This window comes from Amblyraja radiata, chromosome 33, assembly GCF_010909765.2.
Source record: "Amblyraja radiata isolate CabotCenter1 chromosome 33, sAmbRad1.1.pri, whole genome shotgun sequence".
NCBI classification, from domain to species: Eukaryota; Metazoa; Chordata; class Chondrichthyes; order Rajiformes; family Rajidae; genus Amblyraja; species Amblyraja radiata.
Genome location: NC_045988.1, coordinates 9,448,276 through 9,470,614, shown reverse-complemented (window position 1 = coordinate 9,470,614; position 22,339 = coordinate 9,448,276). Strand labels below are relative to the sequence as shown.

The 22,339-nt window shown below is 49.3% G+C and overlaps 1 protein-coding gene across 4 annotated transcripts in view; it reads right to left on the bottom strand.

Annotated features, from left to right (window-relative positions):
- The window catches only part of cadm1 (cell adhesion molecule 1), a 265,572-nt gene that overhangs the window by 54,386 nt on the left and 188,847 nt on the right, over nucleotides 1-22,339 (bottom strand). For 3 of the 4 annotated variants that reach the window (XM_033049927.1, XM_033049924.1, XM_033049926.1), the window contains exons 2-8: nucleotides 22,022-22,042; nucleotides 17,851-17,997; nucleotides 17,416-17,568; nucleotides 15,373-15,510; nucleotides 11,778-11,963; nucleotides 1,926-2,022; nucleotides 1,070-1,239 (exon numbers count right to left, since the gene is read on the bottom strand). In XM_033049927.1, coding sequence (XP_032905818.1) covers nucleotides 1,070-1,239; nucleotides 1,926-2,022; nucleotides 11,778-11,963; nucleotides 15,373-15,510; nucleotides 17,416-17,568; nucleotides 17,851-17,997; nucleotides 22,022-22,042 — 912 coding nt within the window. The remainder of the gene's footprint in view (nucleotides 1-1,069; nucleotides 1,240-1,925; nucleotides 2,023-11,777; nucleotides 11,964-15,372; nucleotides 15,511-17,415; nucleotides 17,569-17,850; nucleotides 17,998-22,021; nucleotides 22,043-22,339) is intronic. The other variant, XM_033049925.1, reaches the window with a different exon arrangement.

The following is a 22,339-nucleotide window of genomic DNA, read 5'->3' as shown; positions in this document are numbered from 1 at the left end:
CCCCCCCCCCCCCCCACACACACACTAGGGACAATTTGCAGAGGGCCAATCAACCTACAAACCCGTATGTTTTGGGGTGTGGGAGGAAACCGGAGTGCCCGAGGAAACCCACGTGGTCAGAGGGAGAACGTCGAAACTCAGGATCGAACTCTCGGGTCTCTGGCGCTGTGAGGCAGCAACTCTGCCGCTGTGCCGCCCCTTTGTACATGTTCCATGTCTACAATGCCCTCAATGGGCTTGCCCCCACCTACATAAAAAGTCTTCTCACCCACCACTCCACCTCCAGGCCTCTCAGATCGGCCGACTTGGGGCTGCTGAATATCCCGCGGTCTAGGCGTAAGCTCAGGGGCGACCGCACCTTTGCGGTTGCAGCTCCTAGACTGTGGAACAGCATCCCCTTCCCATCAGAACTGCACCCTCCATCGACTCTTTTAAGTCAAGACTAAAGACTTATCTATACTCCCAGACCTTTCCTGACGTCCTCTGAGTGAGGGCTACATGTATATATGTATGTTGTCTGTTTTGTTGTGCTATTCTTATAACAAATGTAAAGCACTTTGGCCAATGAGAGTTGTTTTTTAAATGTGCTATATAAATAAATGTGACTTGACTTGACTTTGTACAATGGCAGCAACGGCAATGTTTGAAGGTGCAATTAAACTTCCAGCATTCAGTCACAGAAGCAGCTCGGATATGGAGCCTTAAAAATATTAAAGGTCCCACACATCGTGTCTTGGATGTTCAAGGTTCAGTGGTACACAAAGCATTAGCATCCACATTGAAATCACACACACTACAAACAGTTCAGCAGAGTTAATGATATGTGAGTAAAAGGATCTTCAAGCAATTTCCAATGCTAAATTGCAATCATTTACACTCATTCCTTGACACTTTTTCTCATTTACTCTACATTTAAAAGGCAAAAAAAAAAAACACCCCATTTAAATCATGCAAGCAACTGGCGGTAGCAATGAGCAGACGGGAGAGAGAGGTTCGCCACACGGATAACAGCTGAGAGCGAGAGAGAAAAAATAATTTGCGGTATTGTTGTTGGAGTGGTTCTACGTACCGTATACGTGGAGGAGGTAATCATCGTACGACTCTCCGATCTCGTTGTACGCCCTGCAGCGATACGTTCCGTTGTCGGATTTATTTAGCGATTCGAGGACTAAGTTCTCGACGGATATAATGGCTCGCTCGGGCATTTCCTCATCTAGCCGCAGCCATCTGAGGGTCGGTCTGTGGAGCAACACGTGTTAGGCTGAGTCCTCCTGCTTCCCAATCCAGTGTTTAGTTGATTGTCCCGTGTACCCGAGATACAGCGGAAAGGCTTTTGTCGCGCGCTAACCAGTCAGTGGAAAGAGAATACGTGATTACAGTCGAGCTGTCCACCGTGGATGAAGGGAATAACGTTTAGCGCAAGGTAAAGCTAGGAAAGTCCAATCAAAGATAGTCCGAGGGTCATCACTGAGATAGATAGTAGTTCAGGGCTGCTCTCTGGTTGTGGTAGGATGCTTCAGTTGCCTGATAACAGCCGTGAAGAAAACTGTCCCCGAATCTGGAGGTGTGCAGGACAGCATTGGGACAGGCCCTTCGGGCTACAAAGTCCATGCCGAACATGATACTAGGTTAAACCAATCTAGTCTGCCTGCACATGATCAACCACCCTCATTACTCTGCATATCCATGTGCCTATCCAAAAGCCTCGTTAACCCCACTTTCGAATATCTCTCCTCCACCACCACCCCCTGGCAGCACGTTCCAGGCTCCCCAACACCCTGTGTCCCTAAAGACAGCACCAGCCGTCAAGATGGAACCCGAGTCTCTGGCGCCGTCAGGCAGCAGCTCTGCCGCCCTGACCAGAGATCTCCGTGGGAAATTCAGTGGATGGACCGTGTACTGCGCTGGTTGGAGTGGACACTTACTGTGGCTTGCCGTTGGCTATGCAGGTCAGCTCCAACGTGTCACCTTCTCTTGTCGGGCCTTGCGGGTAGCTCACTGTCACCTGCACCTGGGGCTTATCTGGGGAAACAAGCAGCAACGTCAGACCACTCTCAGAATGCAAAGCCCTCCGCATCTTACCGGGTCAGTGCACGGCCAATGATTCACTGATTCAATGAAACTTCATTGAATCCCATTAATAGCCCATTATCCGTTTATTTGCACTTTATCAGTTTATTTATTCATGTGTGTATATATTTATATAATGGTATATGGACACACTGATCTGTTCTGTATTCATGCCTACTATGTTCTGTTGTGCTGAAGCAAAGCAAGAATTTCATTGTCCTATCAGGGACACATGACAATAAACTAACTTGAATCTTGAATTGTGCACACAGTTCACCTCACCTTGGCAGAGTACACAAGGAGTCGCCATGTTTCTGGCAGCGGCAAAGTTCATTGAACAATCTCATCTACGACTAGGCCTGCCGCTGTATGTGGCTGGTTGCCCCTTCACTCACAGCCCCTTCCCCCTTCATTCTCCATAGCCCCCCCCCCCACCCCCGATGTTCTCGCGCTCCCCCCCCCGCCTGCCCGCTGTCGGCGGCCCACCCGCAGGGGCACGGGTTGTTCGACTCCGCGACGCCACCTCGGGAACCATCTGCCGAGACTCGGGATGACACTGACTCTAGTTGTAGTTGGTCACCTACACTGAACAGCAGCAGGTCCAAGCGGTACATGCCATCGTGTGACCACAGTTGGAGCACTAGGGACAGTTCTAGTCGCCCAGCTACAGGGAAGGTCATTAATTGGAGAGGGCGAAGAAGAGATTCACCAGGATGCTACATGACCTTGCGGGCTTGAGTTGTTGAGAGAGGTTGGATAGGCGTGGTCTCTTTCCTTTGGAGCATTGGAGGCTGAAGGGTGACCTTATTGAGGTGTGGGGCATGGATAAAGTCAACATTCTCTGAACGCGCACACCCATTGATTACACCCATTGATCTGATCAGTAAATCACATCCACCACTATCCTCTGTCTCCTATCACCAAGCTAATTTGAGATTCGGTTAGCTCACACAGCTTTGATCCCATGTGCTCTAACCTTCTGGACCAGCCAACCGTACAACACTTGGTCAGCAGCCTTGCTAAAGTCCATATGTAACTCGACTCATCCTTCCAAAAAAATGCAATCAGGAGTTGTTACACGGGATCGCCTCTGCACAAAACCATGCTGAGTCTGAGTCAGTCCATGCCTTTCCTGGTGAATCAACCAATGTGCCAATGGTTTTCCTATGTCCATGATGTTGTGGACCCAAGATCAAAAAGTTGCAAAAAATACACAAACAAAAATAGAAACCCAAAAGATGCAGGGCTATGAATCTCTGGATTTCTCTGCTGTCAATACTCAGTCTTTACAAGGACTTTGAAGAATGGGTATGTCATGGGACAGAGAGAATGGGCAGGAGAGTGGATGAGGTTTATGATTAGCTATGATCTATTGGACACCACCACAAGCTCAAGGGGTGCTTAATCCTATTGAATGTCTGTGGTTCAATGGTTCTTTTATTGTCACATGTGCCAAGTTCAAACCCACGGTGAAATTATTTTCTTACAAGCAGACCGGTAGAGTATCACCAGACCATCCCTGATTAGCAGTTGTACAGAAATAGTCCACAGAGCCTGCATGCAAGAGATGGCATGTGCAGGAAAGTACTGTAAATTATGGCTTAATCCGAAGATAGACACAAAAAGCTCAAGTAACTCAGCGGGTCAGACAGCATCTCTGGAGAGAATGAATAAGTGATGTTTCGGATCGAGACCCTTCTTCAGAAGAAGTCCTGTCTGATGAAGGGTCTCGAGCCGAAACGTCACCTATTCCTTTTCTCCAGAGATGCTGTCTGACCCGCTGAGTTACTCCAGCTTTTTGTGTCTATCTGCAAGAGATGCCATGTTTGGCTCTGGTTACAAACTAGAAACAGGGAACTGCAGATGCTGCTTTACCAAAGTACGACACTAAATGCTGGAGTAACTCAGCGGGTCAGGCAGCACCTCTGTGTGGAGTTAATGGATAGCTGGATGTTTTGGGAATTTCTCCTCAGTCCGAAGAAGGGTCCCGACCTGAAATGTCACCCTGCCTGACCTGCTGAGTTACTCCAACACTTTGTGACTTTCCCTGGCCTTGGTTAAAAATGTACAGCAGAACATCATGGCAGTGCTCAGATGCTCAGAGAGACGGGAACATTACAAGGCACAGGTCACAGGAAGTCTCACCTCGCCAGAGTGAGTAGAGACCATCGCTGCTTCCTGCTTGCCGATCGCAGCCGTGAGCAATGGTCATCTCAGGAAGGACCTGGGGTTCCACTGAGTCAAGTAAACATCACGCTGACACATCCTGTGACCACCCATGGGTTTCTGCTCCTCGTTTAGCTAAGTTTAATTTATCGCCACGTGTACCGAGCTGCAGTGTAAAGGGCCTGTCCCACGAGCATGCGACCTGCAAGCAGCGAGTGCGACCAAACCAGAAGCGGGGGCCGTGCGGAGGTCGAGTGAGTGACATGAAGTTCGAGCGAAGTCCGCGGGAAGTTCACGCGTGACGTACGGCGTCGAGGCGGCTGCGGGCCGGCAGGCCGTTGCCGCACGGAATTTTTGAACACGGTCAGTTTTTCGGAGCCCCGCGCGATGTCGGGACCAGCTCCGCACAACTCCATACGGCTCCAGCGATCGAAGTGGGACCGGCCCCGCGAGGCAGTACGGCTCAAGCGACCACGTTAGGTCGCGCTTGTCGCATGGAGTCGCATGCTCATGGGACAGGCCCTTAAAGCTTTTGGTGTGTGCCATCCAGTCAGCGGAGAGACAGTACATGCTTACAATGAAGCCATCCACAGTGCACAGACACATGACAAAGGGAATAAGGTTCAGTGCAAGATAAAGTCCAGTAAAGTCCAATCAAAAATAGTCTGAGCGTCTCCAATGAGGTAAATAGTAGCTCAGGACTGACACATCCTCTAGTTGTTGGTAGGATGGTTCAGTAGCCTGATAACAGCTGGGAAGAAACTGTATCTGAATCTGGAGGTGTGCGTTTTCAAACTTCTATATCTTTTACCTGATGGGAGAGGGGAGAAGAGGGAGTGACTGGGGATTGACTCAGCCTGGATTATGCTGGCGGCCTTGAGGTATAAATGGAGCCAATGGAAGGGAGGTTGGCTTGTGTGATGGTCCGGGCTGCAACCACAATTCTTTGCAATTACTTGCAGTTTTGGACGGAGCTGCTCCAATAAAATGCTTTAGAAGGTGCTCTAGGCGGTGACTGAAGGAGGCACGTTGACCCAGAAAGTTGGCGCCAAGCCTCCGCTCTAGCTGGTGCACCTTGTAGTGTGCAGTTGCTGGAGTCCTTCACAAATGACAATGCAATCTGTCCTTCAATGTTGCTGGGCAAACTGCTCCACACCGGGGAGCCGTGAAGCTCCGCTGTAAATGAGTATCGGCATATTGCAGCAGCCCACTGATGCTGCACATCCAATTAATGAAGGGCTTCCAGGAAAGTGACAAGCACCAGCCACAGATGGCTCTGCTCAGAAGCCGTAAGTATTCTTTCTCCTTGTTGCCCTTCCTTCCGTCAGTCCACACCAATGTTTATCGCGGTATCTTTGTTCCACACCGCCTTTGCCATGGCTGCTCCGCAATGGATAGTGCCCATCGATGGACATCTTGGACACAGGTTTCCTGCCCTCTCCAGTGAGTTGCAACACCCGCTTTTCACCTCGAGGAGACAGATGGTTCAGTACGTCTACCTGCATGGGGACTTATCCTTGCAATTTATTGATTCGACCTGAGGCACACTGTCTTCAAGCTTGCCCAAGCACGGAGACAAGCTGCTCTCATTTCGGCCGCGTGGGCTTACCCTGTGTTTATTCCACCAAAGTCAATGGCCAAAGTCAGAGTACTTGAGGCTGGTGCAATAACAACATCTAGAACATACTTGGACAGATACATGGATAGGAAAGGTTTAGTGGAGTGCTTCTTAACTTTTTTGGCACCAGTCCGAGCATACACGAATAAAATACTGTGTGTGGTATGTACCTTTGTTAGGTTCCTAAACATGGGCTCAACAAATTGACATATTATTTGTGTCCCCTTCATGACCCCTGGCAAAGCCCCAAACGACCCCCATAGGCCAGGTTAAAAACCACTGGTTTAGACGGATGTAGGAAAAACGTAGGCAAATGAGGCTCGTTTAGATGGGGTATCTTGGTCGTTGAATTCCAATTGGAACCCAAGTAGCATCACAAGCATTATTTGCCCCTGCTGCCTCTCTTGCCCCTGATATGGAATCCAGTGGTCCACAGCATGGTTATAGAGTCTTACAGCGTGGAAACAGACCCTTCAGCCCAACCTCCCCATACCAGTCAACAAGTCCCATCTACATTAGTTCCATTTGCCGTTGATTTGGCCCATATGCCACTAAACCTGTCCTATCCATGTATTTATCTAAATGTTTGTTAATCATTGCGATAGTACCTGCCTCTTCCGGCAGCTCGTTCCATGCTCCCACTGCCCTCTGCATGAAAAAGTTACCCTTCAGGTTCCTATTCAATCGTTTCCCCCCCCCCCCCTCACCTTAAACCTCTGTGTTCTGGCTCTATGTTAGAGTGGTTGTAACCTGCTCCCTGACTCTGTCTGACAAGGGGATGCCACGCACCCCGTCCAATCCATCTCCCTCTCTCCTTCCCCAGCTGAAATGAAATGGCCACAGGCCAGCTGAGATGTACCAGGTTCAGCCCAAGGAGAACCCACGAAGGGTAGCCTGGGGAACAGCCGTCAGCTGTTCGCATGATGGTCTCACACCGGTTAAACCCAATCCGCCATTTGGTATGCTTTAACGCAATCGCTAATAAAAGTAATTTATGTCGCTGGTCATCCACTTTTTTCTTCCATAAGGTGCTTGGCCTGTGAGTTGGACAGCAGTCACACTCATATTCAAAGATGAAGTGGTTTATAACAATCTGAGCCTTGAAACTGATTGCATGCGCTGTAATGCATGGAGTACATGCATGTTTGCATTGCGGGCGCTGTGAGATGCATGGGCCCCACTGCAGTTCCCTCTCCATGGCATGTTGCAACAGGTCTCTGCAGCAAAGCTGGGAGACTCTCTGCAAACCGCCAGTTCCAAATGAAGAAAGACTGGATAGACTCGGTTTGTACTCGCTAGAATTTAGAAGATTGAGGGGGGATCATAGAAACTTACAAAATTCTTAAGGGGTTGGACAGGCTAGATGCAGGAAGATTGTTCCCGATGTTGGGGAAGTCCAGAACAAGGGGTCACAGTTTAAGGATAAGGGGGAAATCTTTTAGGACCGAGATGAGGAAAACCTTTTTCACACAGAGAGTGGTGAATCTCTGGAATTCTCTGCCGCAGAAGGTAGTTGAGGCCAGTTCATTGGCTATATTTAAGAGGGAGTTAGATGTGGCCCTTGTGGCTAAAGGGATCAGGGGGTATGGAGAGAAGGCAGGTACAGGATACTGAGTTGGATGATCAGCCATGATCATATTGAATGGCGGTGCAGGCTCGAAGGGCTGAATGGCCTACTCCTGCACCTATTTTCTATGTTTCTATGTTTCTATGAAACACACAAAATACACCTCAATCTCAGGCAACAAGAGTCATTTGTGTAGCTAGTTGTATATTCTTCTCCCAAAAGGTGTTTGGTCTTTGTTTCGGGACAGTTGTCTGAGGCGTGGAGACTGACGATGGAAACGGCCGAGATTGTAAAAATAGCCAAGCAGCAACTGGGAGAAACTGGAGCAGAGAGAACGGGGCGGGTTTCAGTAACCATTTGCAGCTCCTGAAACCTCCAACAAATGCTTAATGTGCTGCATACCAGACATCATTTCAATCTGTTCCCCAGCATGCCGCCTGCCTGGGCGACAGCTCACACAGCACGATATCAGCAAGTCAGTAAGAAGTGTGATGAATGGAAGCGTTGCTGCAGCATCTGTGGCCGTTGGCAGCGAGTTTGCGGCGCCTTCAGGCTGAGACCAAACGTGGACCACCACGCCCACCCACCCAGGCATTAGACAGTGGCTAAAGATGTTGCATCTTCCGTCTTCTAACGGGGAACCTCCCGCCCGCCATCGCTCGGCTGTGGACGAGGTGACGAGATGTACGGGTAATCGCTGGATGGACCATCATTCTCAGGGTTCAGAAGTGATAGGAGCAGGATGAGGCCATTCGGCCCATCAAGTCTATTCAATCATGGCTGATCTGTACCTCATTCTCCAGCTTTCTCTCCATAACCTCTGATACCCGCTCTAAACAAGAATCTATACCTCTGCCTTATAATTATCCATTGACTTGGCCTCCACAGCCTTCTGTGGCAATGAATTCCACAGATTCACCACCCTCTGACTAAAGGGTGCATTCATGCAGATTGGGCCCTCTCTCTGCATGTGCACTAATCCACCCAGAGCTTGCAGCAAATCAGTACCATTGATGCCGTCAAGGATAACAAGGTGGCGCAGCGGTAAAGTTGCTGCGTTCCCACGCCAGAGCTCTGGGTTAGATCCCAACTACGGGTGCTGTCTGTGTGGAGTTTGTACGTTCTCCCCGCCACCTGCGTGGGTTTTCTCCGGGAGCTTCAGTTTCCTCCCACACTCCAAGGATGTACTGGTTTGCAGGTTAATTGGCTTGGTGTAATTGTAAATTGTCCCCAGTGTGTGTAGATATTGTTAATGTGCGGGGATAAAGTCCCATCAAAGATAGGTTAGTCCAAGGTACACAAAAATGCTGGAGAAACTCAGCGGGTGCAGCAGCATCTATGGAGCGAAGGAAATAGGCAACGTTTCGGCCCGCTCCATAGATGCTGCTGCACCCGCTGAGTTTCTCCAGCATTTTTGTATACCTTCGATTTTCCAGCATCTGCAGTTCCTTCTTAAATAGATTAGTCCAAGGGTCTCCAATGAGGTAGATGGTAGTAGATGGTTCAGTTGCCTGATAACAGATGGGAAGAAACTGTCCCTGAATCTGGATGCTTCTACTTAGAGGGTTGAGGAGATTCGGTATATCGATGAATAACCCTATCTAATTTCTACAGGTGTCAGGTAAAAAAACATAATGACTGCTTGTATCACCACTGGTTCGGTAACTCCAATGCCCAGGAATGAAGGAGTGGTGAACACTGCCCTGTGCATCGCAGATACCGACCTTCCCATCATTGAATGGGTCTACAGGAGGCACTGCATCAAAGAGTTAGCCAATATCATCAGAGACCCACACCTTAGACCCACAGCTTAGGGGCGACCGCACCTTTGCGGTTGCAGCTCCTAGACTGTGGAACAGCAGCATCCCCCTTCCCATCAGAACTGCCCCCTCCATCGACTCCTTTAAGTCAAGACTAAAATCTTATCTATACTCCCAAGCCTTTCCTGACGTCCACTGAGCGAGGGCTATATGTATATATGTATGTAGTTTGTTTGTTTATACTATTCTTATAACAAATGTAAAGCACTTTGGCCAACGAGAGTTGTTTTTTTAAATGTGCTATATAAATAAATGTGACTTGCCTTGACTTGACCCTGGCCACGCTCTCTTCTCGCTGCTACCATCGGGGAGAAGATATACGGGAGCCTAAAAGCCGTGACCTCCAGATTCAGGAGCAGCTTCTTGCCAGCAACCATCAGGCTCTTGAACACTGCACAACACTAACCTCAGCAACTGTAATCTTCTATGGACTGTGACATTGGTTGCAGCACAAACTTTGGTTTTGCACTATTATGGTTAGTTATTGAGTTATTGTATTGACTATTATATATTTATCTGTGTGTTATTGGGGTTCTAAGCATGTTATTCTGTATCAAGTAAGAATGTCATTGTTGCAATGCCAGTACATATGACAATTAAACTGATTGGGGATGATCAGCCATGATCACATTGAATGGTGGTGCTGGCTCGAAGGGCCGAATGGCCTACTCCAGCACCTATTGTCTATTGTCTATTGTCTAAACACTCTTGACTTCTATATTTGTGTATATGGATCAGAAGACAGACACAAGATGCTGGAGTAACTCAGCGAGTCAGGCAACATCTATGGAGAAAAGGAATAGGTGACGTTTCGGGAAGAGACCCTTCTTCAGACAGAGAGTCAGGGGAGTAGAACTCACATCAGAGAGAGGAGGAGAACATCTTGAGAGTAGGCATACCTTGAGGAGAATTCTCAGTGGAGCAGCCAAACTGTGCAGGAAGGAACTACAGATGTTGGTTTACCAATGGATAATAAAACTTGCCCCAGCCTCAGCAATATCTCTTCAAACCAGCACACGATGTCTCAGCAGATAAGTTTTAGATTTTTGCAATAAAGACACATTAAAACACGACAATTTCTGCAAGATATTTGAAATTGATGAAGAGAAACTGAAAAAGAATTAGAATTTTTTTCTGGAGGAAGTATTATATGGTCAATAGGTTTATGGAACAATGCTCACACTTAGTGCTGAGAATGCCGTTAACACAACCCTGGTGTGGTGCTTGTTACTTAATGAGATCAGAGAACAACGGTTAAGTCTGTGCCTTTCACTCTCAGCGGAACTGCTTACACAAAGATTTGTTAATGAGTTTGCAAATGAGCGGCCAACTGGGAAATAGGACAACTAGATGCAGCTAATGCACCAGAAAATCAACTGAAGGCACAAGGCTGCCAAGGGTGCTGTTAGCCATAGGCTGTGATCCAAAGAATGAATCCCCACACTTTCATTTAACATCGATTGTTTTTAAAAGCATTCTGCCGTTGACTGAAGTGGGTCAATCCTCTGTGGGGCTCCGCAGAGTGGTGGTGACCAGAACCCCAAGCACCAGGCCACTGGGGTGGTGGGACCACCAGGACAGTAACACTTCCAGCACGACTCCTAACCCCGGCATCACCTGTAGGTGCGATGGTGGGATTGGTTTTGTTTAGTTTTGGAGATACAGTGCGGAAACAGGCCCTCCGGCCCACCGAGTCCGCGCCGACCAGCGATCCCCGCACACTAACGCCATCCGACACATTGAAGGATTGCATGAAGCAAACCTGAAGCAGAGCGCGTGGGCTTTGTCCGGGTGCTCCGGTTTCCTCCCACACTCGAAAGACGCCAGGTTTGTCGGTTAATTGGACTATGTAAAATTGTAGGTACACAAAAAAGCTGGAGAAACTCAGCGGGTGCAGCAGCATCTATGGAGCGAAGGAAATAGGCAACGTTTCGGGATATTGTCCCTAATGTGTATGGGATAGTGTTAGCTTGCGGGGATTGCAGGTCGGTGCGGACTCAGTGGGCCGACGGGCCTGTTTCCGCTCTATATCTCTAAGCCAAACTCTAAACGAGGGGTGGGGAACCTGCGGCCTTAAGGCCCCATGCGGTCTTCTAGGCCATTAAGTGCCGCCTTTTGAATGAATCCAAATTTTGTAGAACAAATCCTTTATTTTTATTAATATGTTTTTGTTCGTCTTTTATTATTTTTATTTTAATCTTAAAATGAACATATTTAAAATGCCAAAGAGTACAAGAAGATTCAACGAAATAATCCTCCCCGACTGACGGCCACAATTAAAACATTAGTAAGTCATGAGGGCTATTTTAACAAAATAATGTACAGGTTGAAGTGTATATTATTGAAGTTTCTTGGATGCGGCCTTTTTAGATTACAGCTAACTTAACGCAGCATTCCAACATGAAAAGGTTCCCCACCCCTCCTCAAAACTAAAGAAAAATGAAACCAATTCAATCGAAAGCATTATTGCATTGGAAGAGATTCTGCTGGCCATGCTGGATGCATAGAACGGGAGGCAGTTGTATTTTGTACTCACATTGCACATCCAGGTATCGCTGAGTTTGCAAATCTTTCATGGCCTGCAGGTCCCTCACGGCTGGATGGTGCACCTGGCAGGTAACTGGTAATCCATCATCTAGCCGGCTCACCCTCAGCACCAGCGTACTCGTGACATTGAACAGCTTCTCCTCCTTCGGGTCCTCTTCAAAGCTACTTGTACTTTCTTCAGAGCAGGGGGAAATTTGAATGAATGAATAAGTTTATTGGCCAAGTATGTACACATACAAGGAATTTGCCTTGGTGCTCCGCCCACAAGTAACAACAAACACGACATACAGTAAACAATTAAGAATAAAACATTAAAACATTACGAATGAAACATTATATTTTAAACAGGGGAATGAAATAAAATACCAGAACACAAGTTCCGATATTAGAAACATTATGTAAACATTATTCATTAAATTACTGCAACTGTGCCACTGCTACGTAAAACATCCCCTCAAACGCAAGCAACAGAGGAGGTAGTTGAGAAAAGGCACAATAACAGCATTTAAAAGATGTTTGCACGGGTGCATGTGTAGGAAGGACCAGCGATGCTAGTTTATACCGAAGATAGATACAAATCGCAGCGGGTCGGGCAGCAGCTCAGGAGAAAAAGGAATAGGCGATGTTTCAGGTCGAGACCTTTCTTCAGAGTGAGAGTCGGCTAAATGAGAGATATAGATGATTATATAGAAAGAAATCGAACAAAGGAATGAGAGATATGCAAAAAGTAACGATGATGAAGGAAAGGTGGAGAAGGTTCGGGTGGTTTCTGAAGAAGGGGTCCGACCCAAAACGTCACCTATTCCATTTCACCCGAGCCGCTGCCTGGACAGGTACATGGATGGGAAGGGTTTAGAGGTCCATGGGCCAAACGAGGGCAGGGGTATCTTGGTCGGCATGCGTGGGTTCCTGTTGAGCTGGCACTTCATTCTTCCACCGTTCAGAGCGGACACATAAGGCTCAAAGGTGGACTGTCATAGAACACGGAGACAGGCCCAGCTTTCCCACACCGACCATCAATACTAGTCCCACCTGCCTGCATTTAGCCAATATCCTTCTAACCCTATCCTGTACATGTAACTGTCCAAATATCTTTTAAGCGTTCTGATAGCACCTGCCTCATCTACCTTCTCTGGCAGCTCATTCCATACACCCACCACCCTTTGTGTAAAAAAAGTTACCTCTCAGGTTCCTATTAAATCTCCCCCCCCCCCCCCTCACAAACCTATGCCCTCCCTTTCTCCAGTCTTCATTCCCCTACTCTGGGCAAGACATTCTGTGTGTCTACCCGATCTATTCCCCTCATGATTTTGTACACTTCTATAAGGTCTCCCCTCATGCTCCCGCTCTCCAAGGGACAGAATCCTAGCCTGCTCAACCTCTCCCTACAGCTCAGGCCCTTGAGTCCTGGCCACATCCTCAGTAAATCTTCCCTGCGCCCTTTCATCAGTCAGGAACTTACTTCAAGAATGAAACCCATATCCATCATAACAGGAGGCACCGTCCTGGCTCGTAGTCTAAGCACCAGCGAACGCACAATGTCAGCCGATGTTCTGTCCCATTCACCCATCACCAATGGCCAATTCCCCATTAAACAACACCTCATAGAACATAGAACAGTATAGTGCAAATTGGAGGAACAGCATCTCAAATTTCGCTTGGCCAGCTTACAGCCCAGTGGTATGAATCTTGATTTCTCTCACTTCAGGTAGCTCTGGCACTCCCCCTCTCTCTCTATCCCTCCCCCACCCAAGTCGCACTAGCTTCCCATTTTCCTTACAAACAGCCAACAATGGCCTGTTTCCGTTATTGCCGTTACTTTTGTGTTCATTCACTGTTCTTTATCTCTCTACATTGTCGCCTACAGTATGTCTCTCGTTCCCCTTATCCCTAACCAGTCTGAAGAAGGGTCTCGACCCGAACGTCACCCATTCCTTCCCTCCAGAGATGCTGCCTGTCCCGCTGAATTTGTGTCTATCTTTAGTTTAAACCAGCACCTGCAGTTCCTTCCGGCACGGTATAGCACAGAAGATGGCCCTTCAGCCCGCAATGTCTGTGCTCGAACATGATGCCAAGTAATACTAACCTCATCTACCTGTACATTCTGTATGGATATTCCTCCATTCCCCGAATATCCATGTGCCTATCTAAATGTCTCTTAAACACCACTGTCGTATCTGCCCGCACACCACCCCTGGCAGCATGCTCCAGGCCCTCACCACTCTCTGCATTAAAATCTTGCCCCGCACATCTTCATACTTTGTCCCTCTTACCGTAAAGCTCCGCTCTCTAGTCCCAAAATTAAATTGTTCCGTCGGAAGCTCCACACCCTTCAAAGGTCTTGCCCAACCCATCCCCGCGACCTCCTGCAGCCCGATCACTCTTCTGCATATCTGTGCCTTCCACTGATGTTGTCTGGAGAACCCGAGCTTACTGCTCCACTGAGGGAGCTGTGAAAGGTGCTATAGAAATACACACCCTTTCTGAATCTTTTTCCTGAATGTGGGAGTTATCCCACCTTCCGTGGGCCAGTGGGGTCACACCAGAGGTCGGGGGAAGATGGTTGATAGAATGCTGTTGGCAGGTGTGAACCAAAGATCCTATAGCGAGCAAGATAGTCCACTCGACGATAAAGACGTAGTACGGTCATGGGCAGATTCATAGATAATTTTCGGCCCCATTTCCGTAACCAGCTTCCGTCTCCGCACCAAAGATCCCGTAGGATAATAGTGCGGAGACGGAAGCCGGTTACGGAAACATCCTCGTAAAAATCAAAGTTATTTGGTAAAAATCTTCTCCTAATTTTCCGAATTTTAATTTATTGACACAAACTGTTCCCCCGCAACGTTGACTACACTGCGAGTCGGGTCGGGTCCGGTTACGGAAATGGATGAAAAAAAGGCCCACGTTCCGCTCCGTTGCATACTACACGTCAGCCCATTGCATTTAGCAGGAGTGGTCTATCTTGCTCTGTTGTAGGATCTTTGGTGTGAATGGTGTGAGAGGTTTGGTGTGGGTTTGGCCTGTGTGCTGGACCATGGATGGGGCGAGGTGCCGTGTGTGGAAGTGGCGAGTTCATAAGTTCATACTGTAAGTGATAGGAGCAGTTAGGCCATTCGGCCCATCAAGCCCACTCCGCCATTCAACCATGGCTAATCTATCTCTCCTACCTAACCCCAATCTCCTGCCTTCTCCCCACAACCCCTGACACCCATACTAATCAAGAATCTATCTATCTCTGCCTTAACATTTTCCATTGACTTGGCCTCCACAGCCTCTGTGGCAATGAATTCCACAGATTCACCCACCCTCTGACTAAAGAAATTCCTCCTCGTCTCCTTCCCAACGGAGCGTCCTTTAATTCTGAGGCTTTGAAGTAGGGTCCAAAACAGTGTAATGGGCCATTATGGGCTCCACTCTTCCTGAGCCCATCTGTTGCCACCCTGAGTTGTTCTGGCCTTTTTCTTGCCTGCAGTTTATTCCTGCCTCCCTCACACCCCCTGAAGAAGGGTCTCGACCCATGACGGTCCCACTGGTGGAAACATCCTCTCCACATCCACTCTATCCAGAGGGGGTGTCCGTACCTTCCATCTCCTCGTCACCCTTCAGCCACTTGATGGCAGCAGCCGGCTTGCCCCCGGAGGTGGTGCAGGTGAACTCCACCTCTTCCCCTTCTTTCACCACATCCTTGTTGGCGTCGATGGTCGGCATTTCTGGAGGAACTGTCGGGGAGAAAGAACAGCCTGAGAAGAGGCAGCGAGCAGATGGGAGCAGGGAGATACGGTGCGCCGCACATACTTGTGCCGCCGGGGTAACTGGCACAGCGGAAACGCAAGCATTTGGCTCATTTATACTCTTACCTTTACAGTCCCACGAAGCCGCTCCATCCCCGGCCCCTGGCTGTTTGTCACTCAGTGCGGCGGGCCGCTCGCCCTCACATACTGACGGGTGTTTCACCCACCGGGGGTCACCGCGTTTGTGCCTGAGGGGCTGTCCCCCAAGCCGGGCACCAAATGCAGGAATACCCCGCACGCCCCAGTGCCACGACTCACTGACCCAGCTCCCTCACTCTCCCTGTGCACACACACACTCACACACACACACACACTCACACACACTCACACACACTCACACACACACACACTCACACACACTCACACACACACACACTCACTCACACATGCACACTCTTATAATCACACACATTTTAACACACACTCACACTCACACACAATCACAAACAGACTCACTCACACTTATACTTTCACACTCACTCACAAAAACACACCCTTTCTTATACTCACACACGTTATAACACACACTCACTCACACACTTATATTCACACACACACTATCACACTCACACACTTATATTCACACTCACACGCACGCTCTCACACACATACTCACAAACACACATATACTCACACACACACTTATACTCACATACTCATACACACGCACAAACATGCACAAACACACACGCACCCAAACACACTCTCACGCGCACACTCATACATATGCACACACCTATAAACACACACACCCACACTCATACATATGCACACACACATGCACACACACACCCACGCACACACTCATACATATGCACACACCTATGCACACACACACCCACGCACACACTCATACATATGCACACACACATGCACACACACACACACATAAACACCCACACACATAAACACACACAGACACATACAAACACACACTCTCACGCACACACTCACACACACATACCACATGATCAACACCCTACCTAAAGTTATCCTGCCTGGCAACGGAGGCAGTTTACGGAGCCAGTGAACATTCCAACCCGCGCCTCCATGGGATGTGGGAGGAAACCTGATTCACCGCGGTGCAAACCAACGCGGTTACAGTATGAGTGTGAGGGTACATTTGTGCCAAGACTCCACCAGCAGTCCCAGAGTGCTACCTAAACTGGTGAGCTCTGCAACTCTCTCCCTGCCTTTCTCCTTTAAGACGTGCTTCAGTGCTTTTCCCAACTCTGATCTCTCTAAAGCGGTTTGATGTCAACATAGGTCCAAAAAAAGCTGTGTGAAGTACCTTGGGATTTTAAAGACCTGCAAGACTTGACATATTCATTAATAAGCCGGCTATTTTTAATTCTCTTCTCTCCTCACATTAATAGGAGCAGTAGTTCTGTGCTTATTATCGAGGCTCTCTAGCTCTGAGCCCTCGGAACAGCAGGCAGGTAGGTGTGTGATCCAGGTGCACAGTTGCATACTCCAGTGATCCAAGGTATCCTTGGAAAGCCACAGTTGTACAAACACCTCAAGAACAGTCACAGAACCGCAATGCGTTTAGCTGATCTAACACCCACGCCATCCACAAGGACAGAAGCGACAAACAAGTCATCCACCGCTCTAATGACGTCAACTATGGCACGGTGGCGCAGCGGTAGAGATGCTGCCTCACAGCGCCGGAGACCCAGGTTCGGCCCTGACTACGGACGATGTCTTTGCAGAGTTTATATGCTCTCTCTGTGACCACGTGGGTTTCCTCCTAGGGTGGGAAACGGCTGGTTGGCAGCGGACGTGGATGAAAGGCGGCGTTTTGCCGCTCGGACGGCCGGCGCTGGAACTCACCGAGCACGGTGATGGTGGCGAAGGCTTCCTGTGGGGGGTCGGTGTAGAGCTGGCACACGTACCTCCCTTCATCCACCAGTGACACGTTGGACAACGACACCCGCAACTCACTGCTGGAGAAGTTGACCAGCTGGAACCTGTTGTCCTTCAGCGCTGCGGGATGGAAGATGAGAAGTGTTTCACTTCAATGAGGGAGCAGCAATGAACGTTCAACGAAGGAAATGAAAGGCACGCGCGCGACCGTCGGCCGGGTGCAGGCGCGTGTCTGTGTTGGACTGGGACACACGCACGTGCGTCTCCGTCGGTCGTGGTGCCCGCGCGTGGCAGAGCACGACCGTCGGCCGGGTGCAGGCGCGTGTCTGTGTTGGACTGGGACACACGCACGTGCGTCTCCGTCGGTCGTGGCAGAGCGCGACCGGAGGAGCGGACACTTACGGCGGACTTCGCGGAAGTAGATGGTCTGGCGGCTGGGGTTGAGCAGCTGGATGACGGAGTCGTCGTTGTTCTTCACGCGACAGCTGATGGTGGCCACCTCACCCTCCACCACCACCACATCGTCCGTCACCAGGCTCTGGGCGTCCACTGCATCGGGGCAGAGAGATGGGTTAGACCGGCACTCCCCACACTGACCAGTAACCGACCCCGGTCCCCGCCCCTCCCCTCCCCCACAGCCCACCTTGGCCCACCCTTCACTGCCCTGCAACCGCCCCGGCCCACCCCCCTCTCCCCTCCCCCCCAGCTCACCCACCCCCCCTCCCAAGCCCCCGGCCCGCCCCTCCCCCACCACCCACCTCCCCGCACTCCTCCCTAGCCGTCCCCAGAGCCCGCACCCCTCTCCGGCTCACGGCCCCGCCATAGGCCCCCAACACTGGCTCTCTGTCACTTGACTTCATAGCCTCACTGCACCACCTGTGTTCAAGCACATCGTATAAACTCTCCCGCTACACATCGGCTGCAGATTCAGCAGCGCTGGAGCGGGTGCGTTTACAGACAAGGCTAAACGTCAAATTAGGCTGCAGCCCTGTATTACGAGAGGCAGTCGGGCTGTGTGGGTGGATGTGTGTACTTGGGCCGATCTGGGCCAATGATCTACCCCTTGCTCGACTGTGAACGGCATCTTTACAACCTCCGAGGGACAAGGCTGACATGTTAGGGTTCACGACTCAATGAGCAAGAGACTGATTTCTGCAGCACTTCACTCAACAATTGCAGGGAGATGCGGTGGGAGGGGGGGAGTGGGGGGCGTTGAGTGAACCAAGGAGTACTTTGTTAGTTTGTCCCTCACTGGTTCATTCATCCCTCCCCTGTCCAGGGCAGTTTCCCATGTAACACTGCTCCCTATACCTCCTCCCTCATCTCCATCCAACCAGGAGCCTTAACAGCCCTTCCAGGTCTGTGCCAAAGATGATGCCAAGTTAAACCAGTCTCCTCCACCTGCAAGTGATCCATTTTCCTCCGTACTCTGCGTATCCATTGCCGATCTAAATGCCTCTTTAAGGGTGCTGACCTTGAACCTTTTAGCCTGTCCCCAAAATCCATAATCAGAACTGCCCTGGCAGATCCATTGTTTCTGCCTGCTCCTGTCCCACTGAAATTATTTCCACATACCTCGACTCTATCCTAACCCCTTGTCCAATCCTTTCCCATCTAAGTCCAAGACACCTCACACACCTTTTGACTCTTTAATAACTTTTGATTTCCTTTTTGCTTCCCTCGTTCAGTCTCTTTATATCTCCATGATGTTATATCCACCACCATGAAGGCCTTAAGGCCCTCCACTTCTTCCTTGACCCAGCCAATTTCCCTCTACAAAAACTCTCCTCCACCCTAGCAGAACTGGTCCTCGCCCTGAACAACTTCTCCTTCTGCTCCTCCCAGTCTGACGAAGGGTTCCGACCTGAAACGTCGCCTATTCTTCTTCCCCAGTGATGCTACCTGACACGCTGAATTGCCCCAGCATTTTGTGTCAATCTTCAGTATAAACCAACATCTGCAGTCCAACTCTAATCTACTCTTATCTAGGCCTCTCTTGACATTACACACTTTCTCAAACATATAGACAGTCAAAACCATGTTCTCACGATGGAAATGTCAAGGACTGGAGGGCAAGGGCGAGGCTTTACGGGTGAGAGGGGCAATGTTTAAAGGAGATGTGCGGGAAAACGTTTTGTTTTAACAGAACGTGGTGAGTGCCTAGAATGCGCAACTTGAGGTGGTGATGGTGATACAAGAGTCGGGTTTAAGAGGCTTTTAGATACACACATGGAGGTAGTGCAGGGATATGGATTAAGCAAGGAGATGAATTTCATTCAGCATCATGTCCAGCATGGACACTGTGGGCCGAAGGGCCTGTTCCTGCACAGTACTGTTTTATGATGTATGTCTAATGGTTTGTGGGTCATTATGTCTACTCCAAGTAATAAATAAAGTTTATCTTTCATTAACTATCTCCAGAAGCTAGTGAGTGGTCAATTAATAAGCACCCTGTCACAGCTCCCCCTCCCCCTCCCATCCAACGGCTGTACGGGGCAACTGTTGACCCCGCGGGGGTCAGTGTGAGAGCCAGGGTCATCCACGGGGTGCACTGCGGGCTGCGGCCAGCAGAGGGAGTTTCATTACCTCCCCAACGTCACTGAAGCCAATTGACCTACAAACCTGCGCGTCTTTGGAGCGTGGGAGGAAACCAGAGCACCCGGAGAAAACCCACGCGGTCACGGGGAGAACGTGCAAACTCCATACAGACAGCACCCGTGGTCAGGATTGAACCTGGGTCTCTGGCACTGTAAGGCAGCAACCCTAACGCTGCGCCACCATTTTTTTATTGAATGCTCCTAACTTTATCTCTACGTATATCCGATATGTCTTAGTTACGGGATATATGTAGGATATACATCCCATATATATGTGATATATCCTACATATATCGACATACATCGATATATATCCTCTGAGCTTTTTGAGGAAATATACCCTGAGGAACGCCTCAGCAAAAAGGTATTGGCATTCCCTGCTTTGAGCGTGAGAATGAAGTGGAGGAGGAAGAAGTGATGGAAGGCTGGCAGAGAGAAAGGGACGTGTAGGATGCAAAACATAAGTGAATGTTTACAGTGGTGGCCTCAGCAAACCGACAGATTCTCGAGATCAACGTTAGATTTTCTCCACTGGTGGCAGTAAGTATAAATGAGTTTCTGATCAGGGCCTGGCTCCCAGAGCTGGAGACTTTGTCCACCAAGCCTCGACCCAGCTGCAAGGGGATCACACGCCCCGAACACTTAAGGCTGCAATGATTGGCAATTTGGCAACCTCACACAAGAATCTTAAGGTGAGAGGGGAAAGATTTAATGGGTCCGTTAAATGGGTAAAATGTGTAAGAAGGAACTGCATATTCTGGTTTACATGGACATATAAGATTGTTAAGGGGTTGGACGCACTAGAGGCAGGAAACATGTTCCCGATGTTGGGGGAGTCCAGAACCAGGGGCCACAGTTTAAGAATAAGGAGTAAGCCATTTAGAACGGAGACGAGGAAACACTTTTTCTCACAGAGAGTGGTGAGTCTGTGGAATTCTCTGCCTCAGAGGGCGGTGGAGGCAGGGTCTCTGGATGCTTTCAAGAGAGAGCTAGATAGGGCTCTAAAAAATAGCGGAGTCCGGGGATATGGGGAGAAGGCAGGAACGGGGTACTGATTGGGGATAATCAGCCATGATCACATTGAATGGTGGTGCTGGCACGAAGGGCCGAATGGCCTACTCCTGCACCTATTGTCTATTGTCGACACAAAATGCAGGAGTAACTCAGCGGGTCAGGCAGCATCTGTGGAGAAAAAGAACAGGTGGCGTTTGTGGGTCGATACCCTTCACATCAGTCTGATGAAGGATCGCGACCCAAAACGTCACCTGTCCCTTTTCTCCAGAGATGCTGCCTGACCCGCTGAGTTACTCCAGCATTTTGTGTCTACCTGCCAGAGGTAGTTGAGACAGGTACAGTAACAGCATTTAAAAGACAGTGGGACAGGTACATGGACTGGAAATGTTTGGAGGGAGATGGACAAATGGAGGGAGATGGGATTAGTTTAGAGTTGGCATCTTGGTTGGCATGGGCTGGTTGGGCTGAGTTGGGCCTGTTTCCGTGCTATATGACTCTCTGACTCTAAGTGTGATAGTGCAGCTTATTTTTAACATGGAAAGGAGACATAAAACGCACAATTAACTGAAACCAGTGGCATGAGTTAACCCCAGAAGGAGTCATTAACTTACACAGTGTGTAGGGAGAGAAAAACAACTTAAACGTTCCCATGTCTTAACCTCACCATCCTCAAACCTAATAAATCAAAACAAGTCTATATTCCAAATCAGTTTTTAATTTTCCTGGATTAAAGCAAATGCTAGGATGGCAAGGGAGGTTTAAGAGATCGCGATGGTGAGCATCCAGTTTCAGGTGGGTCATTATCAAAGGCGACTTTGATCATCGCGACTTGCACTACAGACTGTAAAGGCTCCGTAACCTCCCCTTCGCAAGCAGTTGTCACCCCCCCCCCCACCCCACACCCTCCCATACCCCCCGTGAAACAAAGTTTGTGCAGGTAAAATGCATCTGGTCATCTCTACCTTCGATCTCTTGTGCAGTGCCTGTGAGCAGCCGGTGGTCGGGCAGAAGTGGAGAGAGAGGGAGGGAGGGAGGGAGGGAGAGAGAGAGAGTGAAAGAGAGAGAGAGAGAGAGAGGAAGAAAGACAAACAAGTTTAGAAGTCAGCATTGGCAGCATGCAACTACATCCCTTAAACAAATACATTGGGCGGGAGGTGAATGGCGTCTATGACCACCTGTGGAGAGAGGAACACTCTGCATCCTTCAGTGTATTAATGCGATGAAGTACTTAAACACCTCTACACAGCTCCAAGACCAGACAGCAGCAAGTGGGGATCAGT